At 37.7% G+C, this 19,349-nt stretch overlaps 3 protein-coding genes across 4 annotated transcripts; 2 read left to right on the top strand and 1 right to left on the bottom strand.

Annotated features, from left to right (window-relative positions):
* The first annotated feature begins 4,183 nt into the window (after positions 1-4,183).
* Positions 4,184-13,461, top strand: LOC133736022 (bifunctional aspartokinase/homoserine dehydrogenase 1, chloroplastic-like). 2 transcript variants are annotated; one of them, XM_062163456.1, is made up of 18 exons: positions 4,184-4,357; positions 5,357-5,424; positions 5,527-5,904; positions 6,133-6,221; positions 6,327-6,630; positions 6,814-6,866; positions 6,948-7,162; positions 7,260-7,347; positions 7,441-7,554; positions 8,233-8,331; positions 8,561-8,755; positions 9,868-9,950; positions 10,607-10,832; positions 11,580-11,725; positions 11,879-12,014; positions 12,241-12,324; positions 12,411-12,503; positions 12,883-13,461. In XM_062163456.1, the coding sequence occupies exons 1-18, from the start codon at positions 4,227-4,229 to the stop codon at positions 13,126-13,128; spliced, it is 2,748 nt and encodes a 915-aa protein (XP_062019440.1). In that variant the 5' UTR covers positions 4,184-4,226; the 3' UTR covers positions 13,129-13,461. The 2 variants fall into 2 exon arrangements, with proteins under 2 accessions (XP_062019440.1, XP_062019441.1); XM_062163457.1 differs by having other exon boundaries at positions 5,530-5,904.
* Positions 13,462-13,592: 131 nt separating this feature from the next.
* LOC133736024 (protein PARTING DANCERS) lies at positions 13,593-15,657 on the bottom strand. The gene is made up of 8 exons (XM_062163461.1): positions 15,445-15,657; positions 15,030-15,148; positions 14,837-14,925; positions 14,649-14,744; positions 14,436-14,530; positions 14,319-14,359; positions 14,123-14,206; positions 13,593-14,027 (listed from the first exon to the last, which is right to left on the bottom strand). The coding sequence occupies exons 1-8, from the start codon at positions 15,485-15,487 to the stop codon at positions 13,878-13,880; spliced, it is 717 nt and encodes a 238-aa protein (XP_062019445.1). The 5' UTR covers positions 15,488-15,657; the 3' UTR covers positions 13,593-13,877.
* A 5-nt stretch (positions 15,658-15,662) lies between these two features.
* On the top strand, positions 15,663-17,964 carry LOC133736025 (uncharacterized). The gene is made up of 4 exons (XM_062163462.1): positions 15,663-15,805; positions 15,915-15,968; positions 16,116-16,167; positions 17,612-17,964. Exons 1-4 carry the CDS (start codon positions 15,723-15,725, stop codon positions 17,831-17,833), a joined length of 411 nt encoding a protein of 136 aa, XP_062019446.1. The 5' UTR covers positions 15,663-15,722; the 3' UTR covers positions 17,834-17,964.
* Positions 17,965-19,349: the final 1,385 nt, after the last annotated feature.

The following is a 19,349-nucleotide window of genomic DNA, read 5'->3' on the forward strand; positions in this document are numbered from 1 at the left end:
CCTGGCAGGAAATGAGGTGGTGGCCCTGTCGCGTATGAACAGAGCTGGAGTCCGCCGTGGATCACAAGCATATCTGCTTGCACTTCTACTGACAACAAAACCATCTGCTGCTGCAGATCTACAACGTTATTTCAAGTGAATATGGGTACTGGACAGAGATTTCAAGGTCCAAGACAGATCACAACACATGTTTGTTTTTGCTTTTGATCTCAGAAAGGATCAAAACAAGGTGATCAAAGGTTGTCCTTAGTACTTCAACAAGGCGTCGGTTATTCTACAGGAATATGATGGTTTGGCTGCTCCACATTCTATCCCTCTTAACTTCCTGTTCTTCTGGGTGAGGATTACAAACATCCCACCAGCCCTTGAGGTGAAAGAAACCATCATGAATGTTGCATCTATAACGGGCAAATACCTGGAAATTGATTAGAAATTGTTTGCCAATAGAGGGCTGATTCATGTGCATGTGGAGCACGGTATCCGGAAGCCTTTCTGTTTGAAGAAAACCCTAAAACTAGCACTAAGAGTGATAAAAGAAATCTCATTCTTCTTCAAAAAATCTGATTGGCCGCTGCAAGGTCTGCAACCTCATCTTCCATGATCAAGGAGCATGCCCGGCTGCGACAATTGCAACTGCACAGAATACCAAACCGGAGTAGCTTGTTGTTGCCCGGTTGGAATTGGTAAGTCCCTTTTCTGGTTTCAAGGAACCCTACTTCACTAATGGGGCTTTTAGGTTTTAGGGCATACAAACTCCTGTACTGCTGTCTGTGGCAAGGAACCTGTTTGGAAATGGTGGCCCTCATAAAAGCCACAGACCAGTGGTTATCAAACCTATAGCTGAACATCCAGAAGAGCAGTACAATCTGCCTAGCAGCAATAATGCTGTGACCTTGAAAAAGGGCAGTGATGACTTGGCTCTAGTGCCGGTTGAAAAAGTGTAGCATAACACGAAAAGAGTACGTCCAACATCCATATCCTCGTCCCCAAAGAAGCCGAAACTTCTCTTTGAAGAAAGCCAAGGCATCAAAGTGCATGACATGGTGACAAAAAAGGTAAAAGTACTTACCTGAATTCCATACCAAATTTACGACTAAATCACTAGGCCTAGTGAAAACTCTAGAGGGAATGTTGGTACCAAAAGAGGTAATGTTGCCTTTGGCTACTATGCCAAAGGAAAATGGCACGGTGGAGCATAAGAAGAAAAGAGGCAGGCCTCTTGGATCGAAGAACAAAAACCCATCTAAATCAAAAAAGGTACCAACTGAGGATGTTCTAAGTGTTTCGTACTCGGAGAAACTTCCTAGCCCTAGTTTGAAGTGGCAAGGAAAAAATGTAATCTTTCTTTACATTAGCATATAACTATGTTCTAATATATCATAGTTGATAGGCTTACTTGAATAAGTGAGCACTAGTTGTATAATGAATGGTCTAGTCCTATGTACCATGTGGTATGTTCACAACATCTTGTCTATCTTTGAATGCATGGTAGCAAAAAAATATGTGTTGGTATGTATACCTCCCAGGCACAAATACTGGAAGCACAAGGCTCATCTAGCCACAAAGAGCACCATTAAGACACTTCCTGACAGGGGTCGTGATACCTTCTAAAGAGGTATCAGTAACCCAAATGTCCCATATTGGGAGCAAAGGAGCTACATCTCCCCAAATCCTCTATAAGTAGGCCATCTTCAACACTCTAAAAAGGTAACTGTTTACTATCGCTTTCCACTATCTTTATCTTATAACGATATTGACTTAGGCATCAGAGTGTTGAAGGTTGGCATACCCGGACCTGTGTTTGTTTTACTATTAAATGAGAGCTCGAAGGCGATGGTAACTGTTTGGCTCCAATTTTGCTGCAGCTGGTCAACAGTCTCTTTTCTTGCGCGGGCGTGCCAGCACCGTTCGGGTGCGGTCGTCGGGGGTGTCCCTTGACCTGACTTCTATCAAGCGATTGTAGACGAGGAGAGCACCAACCTCGTCGTGGGATTCTTTGTGCCTCATGGTGAGGACTTTGCTGAAGTTTCTTCTTGTTCACAAGTCGATACTCAATATTGCAGATTGAGCAGAGCGAAATCACCGGGAAGTATTGAGATCTTGCTAAAGCGTGACTTTAGCTTGGCTGGGTTGCTAGGGCGTTACCCTTGCTTGGCTGGTTCTGTAACCGTTGTGGTCGCGGCACTACCGTCGGCTCCCGAGGAGACTAGGACCGAAGCACGTTGACAGAGGGTTTGGTGGCACTGAAATTCGGCTTCTGAGAAGACTAGGACTAGGAGTGTGATCACCGGTAAGAGAAAGAGAAGGAGAGGAGTTGCTCTTAGAGAGGTTTGCTCTAGAGAGAACTTAGATCATCTTAGAGATGTTGTTGTTGTATGTGAAATGTGTGTCTTAGAATGAGAGGAGAATGTGTTTATATAGGGAAGAAAAAGAAGAGTGAAATGATGAGTGGAAGAAAAATAATGAAAGTAGATCTAAGTTCACTTGTAAAATATGGAAAAGATAGAGAAAAGATGAAATGAAAGCAAAGCATGAAGGTGCAGCAACATGGAAGTGGTGATGATCTATTAAAGAGATTGTAGAAGAAAAATATATCCAAGGAAAAAGAGAAAAGCATCTAGCTTTCTTCATGTGGGTAGGAAACATGAACATGTGAATATTGAGCTGGTTTTAGGTCAGTTTCTGCCCCTTTATTCCTTCAATTATTTCTCCAACAAGACTTCAGAATGAGCTTTCGACTTCTTAATAAAAAATGTTCCACTATGAGTGTAGATTATCCTGACAAATTTTCAGAGCTTTATTCCATGAGGTTGGGCTGGAAATGCTGCTGGACCTCTTACAGGTCCAGTTTTCCAGTTTTGCTTCTGTAGAAAATTGGACTGATTGTTTGAAGGCCTTCCACTCAAAAAAATCTCTGGCACTCTTCATAAGAAATTATCCTTGGGCTGTCTAGAATGGATTTGCAGAGTTTCAGCTCATTTCAAGTTCATTTGGTCAGTCTGCCGCCCCTCCTTCCTTGTTTAGCTCGTTTTCTCCTAGCCGAAGTAGGAAAATGTGCTAAAGTTGACTTTTCATGTTTCCATGCTTCCATAGTAGGCTTTATTTAGCCTCTAAATATATATTTCGAACTTGTCGACAATATATAGCTTGAGCCACTGACATTGGCTCAATTTCTTCAAGACACGCCTTGTCAGGCCAAAATGTTCATTTTGGGTCCAAACAGTAACACTACATTCCGTCATTCTGATAGACCAGACCATACCCATTTATTCCACAGAAACAGTATGTAATGGCCGTTCTGGCTTGAGTTTTATTAATGACAATCATTGATGGATTGATTAAAAAAAAATAGAGATAAAAAGTAAAAGAATTGTAGATAAATATAATAATATAAAGATTTTTATATAGAAAAATTTATCGAGTTGAGGTGTGCAAGTGCATTATCTTAAGAGATGATTCGTTCCATACGATCCCACAAATAATCTCACACGTACATGTCCGTCCAACTACATTGATATGTAGTCCAACCACACACGTGTCTTTTAACTCTAGCTATGCACCCTCATACAAGCCACAATCAAACGGTGTCCTCAAAGACTTCCTAGGCCCAGAGACTAATCCGTGCTCGGGGGATCTTGTCAGAACGCTTCCTCCCCCCCGGCCACCAAGAATATATTGGGATTTAACTCCAATAAGCGTCGGCGGGATTCGAACCCGGGTATGAGGGTTCCACACCTGCAGGCTCTTACCAACTCGACCACCTGTGGTGGTTAACTTTTATTGGATCTCAGTCTGGCTAAGAGTGAAAAATTTTGCTGATTTATTATTTCACATTTAAATAAAGATCCAATGATATCGAGCATAATAAATCTGTAAGGTATCATGCTGCACGGAAAAGAAAAGAAAAAAGTAGGCTCGACAAGCCATGGTTTTCAACTTTTCATGTTGCAATCGCATTTTGGGTAAACGTCCATTTTGGGGTGAATCAGGATACGACTGAACACGGTATGCCACTTTAAGCACATGGAATATTAATCTTGGCCACGTGTCGACGCTTGAATGGAATCCCCAAATGTTGATGCGCCGCATACCATCCCAGCCCACCTAATCACTCCCTGCAGAGAGAGCAGCCACCTTTACATTAATCGAAGCCGCCAAACCCAAAAGCAGCCCTTCTCTCTGAGACTCTGAGACTCTGCGACTGTGACAGAGAGAGAAAGAGAGCTATGGCGTCGCTCTCGTCGTCGGCGATCTCCAATCACAGCCTCTCCCCCAATGCCTTTTTGCCTAAGAAGATCTGCTTCTTCTCTAATCAATGCCGCGCATTACTTCTCCCTCAGCGCTCTCCTATTTGCAGGTATCACCTTCTTCTCTCATCTCATTCTTTCATTTTCGCTTCTCTCTGTACAAAATGGATCAGCTGTCTCGATATATAGACTCTGTTTAGCATTTCCGGGAGCTTAACAAGTGCAATTTCAACTTATCTTGGATTAATTAGCTAGGGATTTGTATTGGTGTGAATAGTTTCAGATTCGAAAGGTCGATTCGGTATTGCATTTTTAGGCCTTTTCTTTTTTCTTAGAATGCCTTACAAGCGTTTTAGAGATTTTACTGATCTCATTTTGTGGTAAAAAGTGAAGTTTAAATTAATGCGTGCCGAAGCATATGAGCTAGACTTGAAAGGTTCTGCAATTACATGCTTGATATTACTGTCGAGTTTCGGTTTCTCATTTTTTCGATTGAAAAGTTTCTGGTTTCTGTCTGACTTGCTGAGAAAGAAACTAACATGATTTGAGAGAGAAAGTTCAACCTTTACTGAGGTTAAGTAGTAAATTCTTAGTTTAACCTGGAAGATTTGCCTGTGACGTAAAATAATGAAAAGAGAGCAATATGTTTGATTGTTATGAAGCTTCATGTTGTTCTAAAGTATTCAAAAAGCTTTCAGTTTGCCATTTTCTCTTTACTTTTCCCGTTGTTTCTTCACTTGTTTAGTAAGAAGAAAAACACAGATCATAGCTAACATGAAGCAGGTAAATTTAACCTTCACTGGGAATTGAGCAGTAAGTTTTGAAATTTACCTGGATTTATTCAAAAAGGTAGAAAGAGAATAATTTGATAATCTAAATGGTACACTAAAGTGAAAACACTGAGGAGATTCAGCCCTTGGAGTGTTGGAAATGTACTCTAGTCATGCTAGTGACGTGCTTTTTCTATCTGTTTTAAATAGATTATTGATTTTATAATTCTGTTTTCTGTTTTTTCTTGAATGCTTTCAAGCTTTTGTGTAGAGTTTAGTGTTGCATTTCCTAGTAGCAGGAAAGTTTTGTTAACGTGAAAGGTCTATTGTCTCTTTCAGGATGGGCTTTGTCTCTGGGCTGGAAAGGAAAAAGACTTGTAAAACCAACATCTTTGCATCAGTCACAGGTTCATCCCTATTCTTTTCTACACAATCTTCAAATTTGTCCTTAGCATCTTGTGGTGGATGAATAACTTTTCCTCTAACTAATATTTTCTTTCCTTAATTAGTAGACAATTCAGTAGGAACATCCCCTGAGAAAGTCCAGCTTCCAAAAGGTGACAGTTGGTCTGTTCATAAATTTGGGGGCACTTGCGTGGGAAGTTCGGAAAGAATTAATAATGTTGCAAAGATAATTCTTAGTGATGAGTCGGAGAGGAAGTTTGTAGTTGTCTCTGCAATGTCTAAGGTAACAGATATGATGTACGATCTCATCTTAAAGGCTCAATCACGAGACGAAACCTATTTGGCTGCATTAGATGCTGTTTTAGTAAAACACAGATCAACAGCTGTCGATTTACTTGATGGGAATGAACTTGGTAGCTTCTTATCAGCATTAAATCAGGACATCAGTAACCTGAAAGCTATGCTTCGTGCAATATATATTGGTATTAAGCTATTTCTCTCTCTCTCTCGTACAGACATGTCTTCTGTGTGATTGGAGGATTTGATTTTACCCGGAATGTTATTGACATTGTTTATTCTTTTATTAAACATGGCATGTGAAGTATTTTTTTAAAAATAAATATCAGGAGTCAAATGGTTCATGTTTACACTTGTGCATCTGTTTATATTACAAAACCTCTTCTGTTGACTAATTTGGTTACTGGTTGCAGCTGGTCATGCAACAGAATCTTTCACAGATTTTGTGGTAGGACATGGAGAGTTATGGTCTGCTCAGTTGCTGGCATCTGTTGTTAGAAAGGTCTGATGATTGTTTGGCCATTTTTTGGAAGCATTTACTGACTGCTGTTGTTCCAAATTGTCTGGTATATTAATGTATTTATTTTTAAATTTTATTTCTTTGCAGAATGGAGTGGATTGCAAGTGGATGGATACAAGGGAAGTCCTTATTGTTAACCTTACTAGCTCTGATCAAGTCGATCCTGATTTCGAGAAATCTGAAAAGAGACTTGAGAAATGGTACTCAAGAAATCCATCAAAAACAATCATAGCTACTGGTTTTATTGCTAGTACACCCCAAGACATTCCTACTACTTTGAAGAGAGATGGAAGTGACTTCTCTGCAGCTATCATGGGTGCTCTATTCAAGGCTGGTCAAGTTACAATTTGGACAGATGTTGATGGTGTCTATAGTGCGGACCCCAGGAAAGGTTTGTGTAACTTAAATTCTTGGTAGAAAAGGTCCCACACTGATCATTCTCTAATAATTGTCTAATATACATGTATACAAGCGTGCATTTTGTGGGGATAATGTGATGATGCATTTTGTAATGTCACAATATTACTGACTACTGAGGGAGTTAAATTAATGTCAAGAAACTTTTATTCTGCAGTTAGTGAAGCAGTGATTCTGAAGACATTATCTTATCAAGAGGCCTGGGAAATGGTGAACCTCTATATTCAATTTTGCAGTTTCTGAGATTTGATTAATTCACAATTTTAATATGAAGTATATGAACACATGTAGTCTTATTTTGGGGCCAATGTTCTGCATCCACGTACCATCATTCCAGTAATGCGATATGACATCCCAATTATCATAAGGAACGTTTTCAACCTCTCTGCACCTGGAACAAAAATTTGCCGCGCTTCTACTACTGAGGATGAAGTGGACCAGAGTTTGGAATCCTTCGTCAGAGGGTTTGCGACAATAGACAACTTGGCCCTTGTAAATGTTGAAGGGTGAGCTGTTCATTACAGTAATTGCATTTCATTTCCTCTTTGAATATAGATAATGCTTTTCCCATCTTTATTATTGCTATCCTTTTGTTTCTTCCAGAACTGGAATGGCTGGTGTTCCTGGTACAGCTAGTGCTATATTTTCTGCCGTTAAAGATGTGGGGGCTAATGTTATTATGATATCTCAGGTTAGCTTATCCTCTTTATTCTGGTGCATGATGGGTTCAAGCAGTATAGCAATTTTATGATGCTTAGTGTGCTTAGTTGTGGGGTAACTGTAGGCTAGTAGCGAACATTCTGTATGCTTTGCTGTCCCGGAGAAGGAAGTAAAAGCTGTTTCTAAGGCACTGCAATCTAGGTTCCGTGAAGCTTTGAATGCTGGGCGTCTTTCTCAGGTGCTTGATTTTTGTTGGACTAAATTTCTTGATCAGGTTACTTGGTATCGAATGTATGCAATTCATAGACAGCATCCCGAAAAATTACTTTAGTCGTATTCTTATTGATAGTTACTTGGTGTTTCATTGGTTTTCTTGACAATTATAGAATAGGCTATGTTGGCGGAACTCTTTCTTTTAGTGTTAGTAACTTATGTGAATAAGTGCTTGTGACTGGTTCGTATCAAAAAAGAAAAAAAAAAAAGAAGTGCTTGTGACTGGCTGAAATTGTTGTGGAGCTAGTGATTTCACTTAAGGAAAATGAGTTGGAGCCTAGTGTTAAGTATGTAGTGAGTGGAACCAAGGTGATAATATTACATTATTTAATTTAGACTGCACTGTTACTGGTAGTACAAGCATGAATGGTCTAATTGGACCTACACTTGTTTATGATTATAATAATTAATTAATTATAACTCTTAAATAATACAGGGGAAAAATGCTTGTAATGATGACATTGATTTGATCCATCGTAAAATGTATTCATTCTTACCTCATCTCCATTACTGAAATTTTGAGTCCTCTACCTTTTTTAACTCTTCCCATTTTGAATATTTTCATATAGTACCACTTTTTTCCCCCCAAAATGTTGCACCTATTTCCGGTGTTTCTCTCCCTTATTTTTTTTAACCCTCTCAGGTTCAAGTCATTCCAAACTGTAGTATATTGGCAGCGGTTGGCCAGAAAATGGCAAGTACTCCTGGAGTTAGTGCAACTCTTTTCAACGCCCTGGCAAAGGTTTGGGATCTATCTTTACACACACACACACACACGCATATAGAAATATTTGAACCTAAAGTCAATCTAAATGTTATAATTGTTTGTATAACTATTTATAACGTGATTATAAAAAAGTAACTACAGATAATTTGGGTATTGTCTTCTAAACAGTAGTATTTGAAATTTAATGGTTCTCATAATCCATAATCCCCAATGCTAAGGTGTCTAAATTGTTTCCACACTGCAGGCAAATATTAATGTGCGTGCTATAGCTCAAGGTTGTTCTGAGTACAACATTACAGTAGTATTAAAGCGGGAGGATTGTATTAGGGCCCTGAGAGCGGTTCACTCTAGATTTTATCTTTCAAGAACCACTATAGCAATGGGCATTGTTGGACCAGGACTTATTGGTGCTACATTACTTGATCAACTGAGAGATCAGGTGCTGCTTCTTTCAACAAATTCTCTTCTGTTGTTTTCATTTTATTTCAATGTTTCATTTGTATGTAATCTGTACGTCAAATTGCATGCTTTTCTATTAAAAGTTTTTAATCCTAATTTGGTCAAAGACTTTAATACTGTGTGCTAGATGTCAAAAATTGGTTATATTATTTATTTGTACTTTTAATTCCTGTATACTCACCTATTAGAGCACCTACAGTCCATTTCTTTTCCTGTTTGTGTTGTTAAATGTAACACGTAGTTTGCTTGTTCAAAGAACATGGATTATTAACAAGTTGAAGTAAGTTTTCATGCCGGGCCAGAAATAAAATATCTAGTCTGCAATTGGTTCAATCAAGAAGATTTTATGCTTACTCGTTGCTGACACATCTAAACTATGGATATATTTTAATAATATTAATGAAAATATATTATTTATGATTGTGATATGCATCAATGCCGATATTAAAGATTATATTGTGGTGATAAGTGATAGATTACATTTGCATATGCTGCCAAGTGTCATTTACAGCCATTAAAAATTCAACTTTTAGCTTTATAAGCCCAACCGATTGGGTTTCTTATTACTGTGTTTGTTTAGTTGTGAGAGAAATAAAAAGAAAGTGGTGCAGTAGTGTGAGCAATGGAATACAATGAAAGAGAAAAGGTAGGGTGTGGAATGTAGAAAATGGATGGGTACAAACTGGGTCTAATCACTACACCTGTTTTACAATGAAAGAGAATAGTTAGGGTGTGGAATGTAGAAAATGGATGGGTACACACTGGGTCTAATCACTACACCTGTTTTAGTCACTACTGCATAGATCTAGATCCAATTAGGCATTATGTTGCAGTTACCTCCCTCTCCCTCTCTCTACTTGAACACACAATTTGCCTTATTTACTAGTGTAGTTTTTATAGGTGCTACTCTGATGGTCTATATCTACTTAAGCATGACTTTGTAGTTTCCTTTCTGTCAATTATCCATATTTTGCTGTCTTTAGCATTTAGTTTATGGTACTGCTTATTCACAAAGTTTTGATGGAAGTTGATCCTTTTAATTTCTTCTGTTGGGTTGTTAAAAATCAATAAAAGCCTTTTTCATCTTTGCAGGCTGCAACTCTTAAGGAAGAGTTTAACATTGACTTGCGTGTAATGGGAATTACTGGCTCAAGGACAATGCTTTTGAGTGAGACGTAAGTTAATTCCTTTAATTGGAATATTCATAAATCAAATGGTGGCATAATAGAGCTGGGTCACTTAGCTCTTTCATCTGTATGCATGCCACCTATGAGGTTATCAAGGATATAATGCTGAGTTAGAGCTTTGGAAGTCGGAACATCATGGTGGTCCAACTTATACGTGTGTTATAACTTTAGGATTATACTGTTGAGAATTGATATTTGACTTACAGGTCTATTGGATTTAGTAATAAATGCCCGTACAGTCATTTGGACATTGTTTGCACCAGTATTCGCGTCTTCTGCTAAATACTGGACATTACAAAACCTATGAACTTCTTGTTATTTTCTACAGTCATTTGGACCAGGTCTATTATATTTAGTAATAAATGCCCGTACAGTCATTTGGACATTGTTTGCACCAGTATTCGTGTCTTCTGCTAAATACTGGACAATTGGACATTACAAAACCTATAAACTTGTTATTTTCTACATTTCATGTGCCCATACTACTAGTCTTTTATCTTTCCAGTTTTTGTGTATTTTACAAAAATAAATGTTCTAGTTGCTTCTTATGGTGTTGTGCGTATAAATTTACTTTTATAATGGAAATCACTCATTCTGTAGTCACAATTCATGGAATTTATATTTTAGTCTATATATGGTTGCAGGGGTGTTGACTTATCTAGATGGAGAGAACTTCAACAAGAAAAAGGAGAACGGGCAGATATGGAAAAATTTGTGCAGCATGTACATGGGAATCATTTTATTCCAAATACTGTTCTAGTTGACTGCACAGCTGACTCTGTCATTGCAAGCCATTACTATGGCTGGTTGCGGAAAGGAATACATGTAGTCACCCCCAACAAAAAGGCGAATTCAGGGCCTCTTGATCAGGTAATAATCCTTTGTATGTGCGGGCAAACTTTTTAGGTTTGATCAGGATGACATTAAATAATTGTAAAGTTTGGTTTTTGGAGTTTATATGATTCGCCTTAACTGAGAAAAATACACAGCATCCCCATTTTTTAATTATATCTATCCACTTAAGTACCATTTGAGATATCTTGTTTAAAGTATTTAAAAGGTTTTAGCAAGCAAGGACCACAATTATTATGGTCTTTATTCCAAGAACTGTATACATGAATTTGCAGAAATGGAAATGCTACTAGTAATCCTTATTGCTTAGTTATGAATACAAACTTTCTTCTTTAAGTTGAAGCATGATAACATAATCTTAAAGATCTTCAAGTTCTGTTATTTGAATACACAAAGGCTTCTGCATCAAAAAGGGCAGTGGGTAATATTACAAATATCTGTAATATTTGTATGTCACAAGGATTTTATTATTTTACTCTATGACTTCTTTCATACCATACTATTGTGTATATGCTTCTGTGGCCCTGCAGCATTACCTTATATAGAAATGGCAGCAAAAAGAATGAAAAAGCTTTGCACTTAATTTCGTACTTTCGTTTAACTATCACCCAGTGTCATTTTTCTTTTTGGACAATACCCAGTGTAAATTGGTTACTATTACAGTCAAATTTTACTTTTGAGAAGGCAGTGATATTGTTCATATTTTGCATGGGTGTTGACTTCTGGGCTTTCATGATTTATGACATAATTGTTGTCCATGTCCAGTATTTGAAATTAAGAGCTCTTCAACGGCAATCATATACACATTACTTCTATGAAGCCACTGTTGGAGCTGGCCTCCCAATTATCAATACATTACAAGGGCTCCTAGAAACAGGGGACAAAATATTGCGTATTGAGGGCATCTTCAGGTATGCTGACGACTTTTGGTTTGTCTTTTCTCAATCAAAATTGAAAATTATACATTATTAGGGCCCTTTTAAGCATATGAATCTTGATGTTCAGAAATCCACACATTGTATTACGGTTAACATAAGTCTTGCCTCTTTGGTTTGCTTTTGCAGTGGGACTTTGAGTTATATCTTCAACAACTTAGTAGGAAGACGAACCTTTAGTGAGGTGGTGGCTGAGGCAAAGCAGGCAGGGTTTACTGAGCCAGACCCAAGGGACGATCTATCTGGAACAGATGTTTGTAGGAAGGTAATGTGTGCTAGGTTTTTGTCCACTGACTGTCTAGGCCTCTAATGCAATGATATTTGTGTTTAATCAGTAGATTCCCAAAGGTACTTTGATATTACCAACAAAAACTAAGTTTCATACTTACGTTGCTTTTTCTCGTCTCCAAACTTGAACCTCAGCTATCATGATTTTTTGTTTCATTGCTTTGTTGTAAGATTTGCCCTCCTAAGTTATCCTGCAAATGCAGGTAATAATTCTTGCAAGGGAATCTGGTCTTAAGCTGGAACTCTCTGACATCCCTGTTGAAAGCCTCGTGCCAGAACCATTGAAGGTAAAATCTGATCTTGCCCTTTGTTCGCTATACCTTACCAAGTGCCTAAGACACCTTGACATTGAGTCTTGGATAATATTTTCCAGGATAGTGCATCAGCTGAGGAATTCATGCAGAAACTTCCACAATTCGATCATGACTTGGCTAAGAAAAGACAGATCGCCGAGGATGCAGGGGAAGTAAGTATCTTAAGATGCATTTCTACAATGTCTATTAAATCTTTCCAATTTGCTTGAGGTATCAATCATCTATATGGGCAAATTATGGAAGATATAACTCACTATTTCTCATTGGTATAAATTCAAGAATTGTATCATTCTGGTTTCCTGTGTCCCTGTACAATTACTTGCATTATTTTCTGACATGCTATGACGGGTTTGTGGATGTTTCTGTGTTACATTGTGTGTGATGAAACCCTGGATTTTCTTATGAGTATGGATCATGCAACTTTATATAATATAGCAGCTGTAGCTTTACAGCACTTTCCAAACCCTTTCCCTTTTCTTTTTCTTTTTAAATGATATTTTTTTTCTTATCTTGTGATTTATGATTTTGAAGGTCTTGAGATACGTTGGGGTGGTTGATGTAGTCAACCAGAAGGGGGTAGTGAAGCTGCAAGCATACAAAAACGATCACCCATTTGCTCAATTATCAGGGGCAGATAATATCATTGCTTTCACAACAACAAGGTACAAAGATCAGCCGCTAATAGTCCGCGGACCAGGAGCTGGTGCTGAAGTTACAGCTGGTGGAGTCTTCAGTGACATACTGAGGCTTGCCTCATATCTTGGTGCCCCATCATAGTCTACGTTAGTACCCATACGGTTCATAATGTCTATGGTCGGCCAAACCGATTGTACTTCTACTTGTAATGTGTGCCTGCCTCATCATGTAGTGGATGTAATAATTCTTCTCACTTTTGTAGGTAAATTTCCGAACATGTTTCCACATAGGAGATTATGGAACTTATCTAGTAATTTTGAATTAGGATGCACCGTGGCTCATGGAAGTAGCTTTCATTTATTTTTTGGTTATGAGGTGTAGTTACTTTCTGCTGGGAGTAGGTGAATAAAAAAGCTAAGATGAGGAGGGAAAAGAAAATGGCCCTTCTTGTGCTCCTGTGTAAGTTTCAGTCAACTTGAATTTCTGAGCCTGGAAGTGATTATTTGGTTCCATGCTTTACCTGTTTTGAACTTTCAAGTGCTCCCTTAACTTTGACAATTCCTAACAGATGCTTGAATGCATTGGTATCATGAATGTGAAGTTACAATAAGAAGATATAAAAATTGGCCAATTTAGCATAATGTAAATCGGCCACATGCCAATCTATGATGCTAGTTAGTACTCCTCAAGAACCTAAAGGCCGTATGTAGAATTGAAAACCTGGGGAGATTATTTCAGTTCTCAAACCTCAGTTTGCAATACCACATCCTCATACCAATTCCAGAAACTACAATATACACAGTGAAAGTCAACAACATAGAAGCACGGTTCACTATATGACAAGAAGTACTCCAGATTATATTTGAAGTTCATGAGATAAAACAGGGCTGTCAATTGATCTTGGGACTGAGGTAAAACTTTTGATCCCTGAAAAACCTTGAAAGCACTTCTGCCTTGTCAGCTGAAAGGTCTGTGTTCTCCAGAATATGGTCCTTCGATTCCTTGGCAATTGCTTCAATTGATCCTACTGCTTGGTTAAGCTGAACATAATTGCCAAAATAACCGCTAGTTAGGCAGTGAAGAATAGTAGAATACAACATATAGATCTAAGCCTGGATTATGAAGAGTAATGTACCGCATTTGCATCATGATTGTCAACTCCTGGTATGGATGTGATCACTCTTTGAAACACGCCCACGGTTTGCACATATTGCTCTCTCTTTTCAAACAAGAAACCCCAAGATGTTTAGCGAAAGAAATGAGCATGTTAGGTCATCAGAACCAAGTATAACGCATAACATTGTTAATGTTTGCATTGACATTACACCAACCTGAGCCTTCAATTTTGTGGTGACATCCTCTCGCTTGCATACTGTGATTAATTGGCTACTCAGAAAATTTTCATGGGAAATCCTTAAAGTGACTGAGCTTTAGAGAACAAGATTTACCTCCGCGTGCATAAACTATCCTTAGCATCTTTTCAAAACCCATCTCTAAGTCTTTAACCAGAACAAATGCCGGCTTACCAAGCTCCAATCCGAAACTTCACAGGATCAAACAGCTCCAGTAAGTTCATAATCAAATTGTCATAGAAGATTACTGCTAAGCTCTAACAAGTCTATCGACACATTTCATTGAACAAAAAGTTTCTGATAACTCACTTGAAGTAGGAACGAACGAACAAGTTATTTTGCTCCTTGGTTGGGAGGGTACAGATAACATAGAGATGTGCAAATTGCTGCTTCAGTATTTGAGTTCTGCAATAATTACAATGACTCACATCAAACTCGTTAAAAAAAGAAAAAGCAGAATCTCATCGAGGCACCAAAATTGAGAACAATTTGGTTACCTGCCGAAGATTTGGGAGACATTAGTTGAATCCAAGCTTGTGACAAAGATGAAGGCCACCGATGAACCCCCACAGTTGAAAATGAAGTCCTGCAATGCAATCGAAACCACCACAGAGTTTAAGTCAGTGATGCACCAAATTTCTTTTAAATTACAAAATAAAATATAGTGCTCGAAAAATTGAAGGAAATTACTGCTGGAATTGAGACAAATTTAAGCCGGAACGAATTTGCAGTGAGGAAATTGGAGATGAAGTTTATGAAAGACGGGTGCTGTTCATCCCTCCATGTGTTTCTCATCATACAAAACCCAGCTGAAATCACCAAAACCAACAATTCAATCCCAAAGTCACATTCATAGCAGAAACCCTAAGCTAATCACAAATCGAAATTTCAATTCCTTCGGTTTTTACGTCTCCGATCGGAACAAAAATATTCTTAGTTTACAGCGAAATTCAATTCAAGGTATACAGATTTTCATTTCGATTTTCCGACGAACCGGACGGAACACCGGTGGAAACGATCGGAGCAAAAATTGGAGTAACGAACAAGAAAGAAAAGCTAAGAAACGAAAACGAGCGGGATCAGTACAATGTGAAAGGAAACTTACCTGAATTTGTGGCCTTTGCCGGAATCCGATCCGCCGGTTTCATGTTCGCCGATCTTCAAAAGCTCCGAGTCTGAGAGCGAGAGAAAGAGACATAGGGAGAGAGGAATGAAGAAAAGCGGGAACCTTTGAAATATATAAAGCGCGGCGGTTCTGTTTTTATTTACGGATTTGCCATGAACTGAAAGCCCAATGGGCTCGTCATCTCGACCCGGCCCACTTAATATTCCTCTTCTTCCCCAATCTGTGTTATCAGGGTATCAGTTTCAGAGAAACAGAGAATGGAGTCCACAACCTCCTCAGTCTCCGTTTCTACCTCCTCAAAATCCAAACGCCTTTTATTTGACCGTCGTTACGGTTGGGTGTATGTATCTCTCTCTCTCTCTATATATATATATATATATATATATATATGTATAGTTTTGTATTATATTTACCTAAAGTAATTGACTTGGTAAATGTTAAATTTGCAGAATTGATGAATGGAAAGACCCATCGGAGGAAGCTCTGGCCGGTGGCCGTGGAATGTAAGTTCCTCACTTTCACTTTATGACCCAGATTTATTTATTTTGAAAAGAAAAAAATTGGGGTACAAATTTGGGAAATTTTATCATGTTTGTTTGGTAAAGTACTCAATTTTAAGTCTAATTGTTGTTCTATTGGGTTTGGTTTAGGTTTTGCATACTGCCTCTAGCAAAAGCTGCGATAAAGATGGCTTCACAGTCGGTATGTTCAAATTTCAGCTCCTTCATAGTTCATATGTTTCCGAGATGAATATTGTTATTGTTATTATGCATTTCACTAAATTATGCTGTCCATTATTAGTGCTCTGATCAGTATATAGTTTAATTCTACTTGTTTAGTTGTGTGACTTGCACTTTCTTCAGTTGTCATCGGGCTCATAAGGCTGATTAGGATCAGGTACTTGATGAGTTTAGGTGTTGATAGCAGTGTGATTTAAAACTATACCAAAAAGACATAGATCCAGAAAGACTAGGGTTGATGCTTTAGAATGTTTTCGCTTTTGTTTTTATAAGATGTTGCCGTTGTCCATTTAGCTACTTGGTGGCTGGTTGTGGCTCCCAGGAGCTAGGAACTTAGCCCGGGTTTGTTGTGATTTCCAATACTAGGACTTGGCTTGCGATTTACCTAGAAGTTGCTCTATGTTGGTGGTCCTGATCATGATGTTGCCCCATGCAGAACAGTTAACTAGGAAATGTGCGGATAGTTTTGTTGGAGATTAAGAAATATTCGTCGTGATAAGATAATGGACTATAATGAATCAGATAAAGACTTTTTGTAGCTAGAACTCAGTAGTAACTAAGAGTGGAGTCTTTTTGAGGATTTCTGCTGCGGAGTTGGCTGATCCCAGGATTCAGGAAAAACCTATGCAAGGAGGGCAAAAGATATGATCTTTGGGTATTATCAGATTTTTGTCCTGGAGAGATCAAAGACTGTGGCTTTGTGAGATAGAATACAAGAGCATCAGTTTGCTTGCAGGCGTATCTGTGATACACCAAAATTGTAGCAAATACATGATATTTGAATCCTCTTGCTATAACCCTTCTCATGCCTTACTCTCCTGGATTTATTAGGTTGAGGTCATCAACAGATGAGTTTTTGACCAGATTGGATCTAAATCTTGATTTGAGTGACAGTCATCTTACTTGCCTATGGCTACTCTCCAAGTTTTCCCTTTTTTCTTCTTTGTATCTATGAAGTTGATTCGAATAGGTAACACAGATACAGAAATCCTAGATAAAGTAGGAAACAGTAGGATGCGTCATTCATGTATGTGTGCTGTTTAGTCCATCTTGCTTCTTGTCACATATATTATACTTTTCGCAACAAGATTGGGTATTGATGACCAAGACGACTGAGCGAAATGTTCTCTTGTGTGCTCTGCAATGTGTGCTAGTTTGTGTGTAGTTTGCCCGCCTCTCTCTTGTGAACTACAAAATTGTATTTAGATGAATTAAGACTAATTCTCATTAGAATAGTAAACAAAGTCATCTATCTTACGTTGTATGCATTATCTCAAGTGGCTGTTCTCCTGTTTGATGCAAGGAATTATGTGTAATGAAACTTTTAAAACATAACATCAACAGTTCCTCATGCAAATAGAAGGATAAATTTCATTTCTCTTATGTTTTTTCCTTCTTTCCTACAGATTAGTCTTGCAGCAAGCTCCGCAGTAAAAGCTCTTGAAAAGCCAGAACTATTTTCACCTCAGCTACTGCAAGCTAGTGTAAATGATCAGCTTCACAAAATCACGTCTTCTTTGCCAAAGCCAGACTTGAACAATTTGTTACTCAAAGGAAATTTGTCTCAAGCTGCCAGTTCCTCATCTTCACGTGAACAACTGGAAAGCAGTAATTCGCAGATGACGTAGATTGTTTTCATTTCTTTAAATCCTTGATTGTATTATACTTCCAGCATAATATTTGAGGTTGTAACAACATTGTATATCAAGCATTCAAGCAAATGAAATGTCCTTTCCCATTTTGAAGATAATTATTCTCATGCCCTTGTCCAAGTTGATGATTCTGAAGATACCTGAGATGAGCCTTGACAGTGATTCTTAAGGTGTTGTTATTCACTTTCCTTCTTATTTGTAGGAGTTCAAAATGAACCCAAAAGAAAATTGCTAATCTAGGTATTTCATTTGATTGGATCAACCACCAAGATATTGGATCAACTACCAATCTATGTTAGTTGACTGCAGAGTTTCAGTTTTGTTCTGTGAATATTAAAATGTTGGTGTCTTCAGGTAATTAGGAAACCCTCTTATTCTTGCCTTAAAATTTGGGTCCATGGTCTTTGCACCTGGGCAGGCATAACCACAAAATATGGCCCCTTTCATCTTAGTTTTGTTGGGTAGGGAAAACATCACCAATGGTCACTGAATTATGACTTATTCGACACTTAACTCACTGTATTTTCAATAATATCACTTAACTCACTCAGTTTTACATCCGTCTTTCACTTAACTCACTGTCGTTAATTTTGCCGTTAAAAGCTATTAAAATTGAGGGTATATTTGTCTAAACACTAAAAAAATGCATTTCTAACTTTTTTTTAAAAAAAAAAGACAATTTTTTTTTCAAATTATATTTAAGTTAAAAAAATCATTTTTTATTAGAAATCTCATAAATTTAAAAAATTGAAAAAAGTTTAATAAATGTAAATTGAGGGTATATTTATCTAAACACTAAAAAAATGCATTTCTAACTTTTTTATTTAAAAAAAAAAGACAATTTTTTTCAAATTATATTTAAGTTTAAAAAATCATTTTTTATTAGAAATTTCAGAAATTTAAAAAAATTGAAAAAGAGTCTAATAAATGTAGTTTTTTTTAAGTTAAAAATGATTTTTAAGTGTTTTGACAAATATACCCTCAATTTTAACGGCTTCTAACGGTAGAATTAACGGCAGTGAGTTGAATGAAAAACGGATGTAAAACTGAGTGAGTTAAGTGATATTGTTGAAAATACAGTGAGTTAAGTGTCGAATAAATCATAACTCAGTGACCATTGGTGATATTTCCCCTTGTTGGGTAATAATAAAATCAAAATAATAGCAGTTTTGAAACGCAAATCAAAATGCTCAACCACGCTTTTATTTATAGCAAGTTAGCTAGTTCTCACGTAAGCTCACTTGAATGCTCACTTTATAGAAATCGTAGTTCTAGTGATTAAGAGTATTTACACATTAGAGAACCTAACCTTTTTGAGTTACTGTCAGAGAAAGGAAAACTCAAAAGCAATCTATTTGCCCAAAATATCTGTACTTACAGCTACATTATTGTCTCAGGTAGGTGAGCCTATTCTCAGGCAAACCAAAGGAACTACATGGCACTCCCTCTACCACCCACAACACCTCCCAATCACAACCGACTTTCACCGAAC

This window comes from Rosa rugosa, chromosome 3 (assembly GCF_958449725.1).
Source record: "Rosa rugosa chromosome 3, drRosRugo1.1, whole genome shotgun sequence".
Classification (NCBI taxonomy): Eukaryota; Viridiplantae; Streptophyta; class Magnoliopsida; order Rosales; family Rosaceae; genus Rosa; species Rosa rugosa.

Coding starts and splice junctions, on each gene's coding strand:
- LOC133736025 (XM_062163462.1), top strand. CDS start 15,723: ATGGAGTCCACAACCTCCTCAGTCTCCGTTTCTACCTCCTCAAAATCC. Junction 15,806..15,914: donor GACCGTCGTTACGGTTGGGT/GTATGTATCTCT, acceptor TTAAATTTGCAG/AATTGATGAATGGAAAGACC. Junction 16,168..17,611: donor TAAAGATGGCTTCACAGTCG/GTATGTTCAAAT, acceptor TCTTTCCTACAG/ATTAGTCTTGCAGCAAGCTC.
- LOC133736024 (XM_062163461.1), bottom strand. CDS start 15,487: ATGAAACCGGCGGATCGGATTCCGGCAAAGGCCACAAATTCAG. Junction 15,149..15,444: donor GGCAAAGGCCACAAATTCAG/GTAAGTTTCCTT, acceptor TGGTGATTTCAG/CTGGGTTTTGTATGATGAGA. Junction 14,207..14,318: donor CCACAAAATTGAAGGCTCAG/GTTGGTGTAATG, acceptor TTGTTTGAAAAG/AGAGAGCAATATGTGCAAAC.
- LOC133736022 (XM_062163456.1), top strand. CDS start 4,227: ATGGCGTCGCTCTCGTCGTCGGCGATCTCCAATCACAGCCTCTCCCCC. Junction 7,555..8,232: donor ATGCTGGGCGTCTTTCTCAG/GTGCTTGATTTT, acceptor TAACCCTCTCAG/GTTCAAGTCATTCCAAACTG. Junction 8,332..8,560: donor TTTTCAACGCCCTGGCAAAG/GTTTGGGATCTA, acceptor TCCACACTGCAG/GCAAATATTAATGTGCGTGC.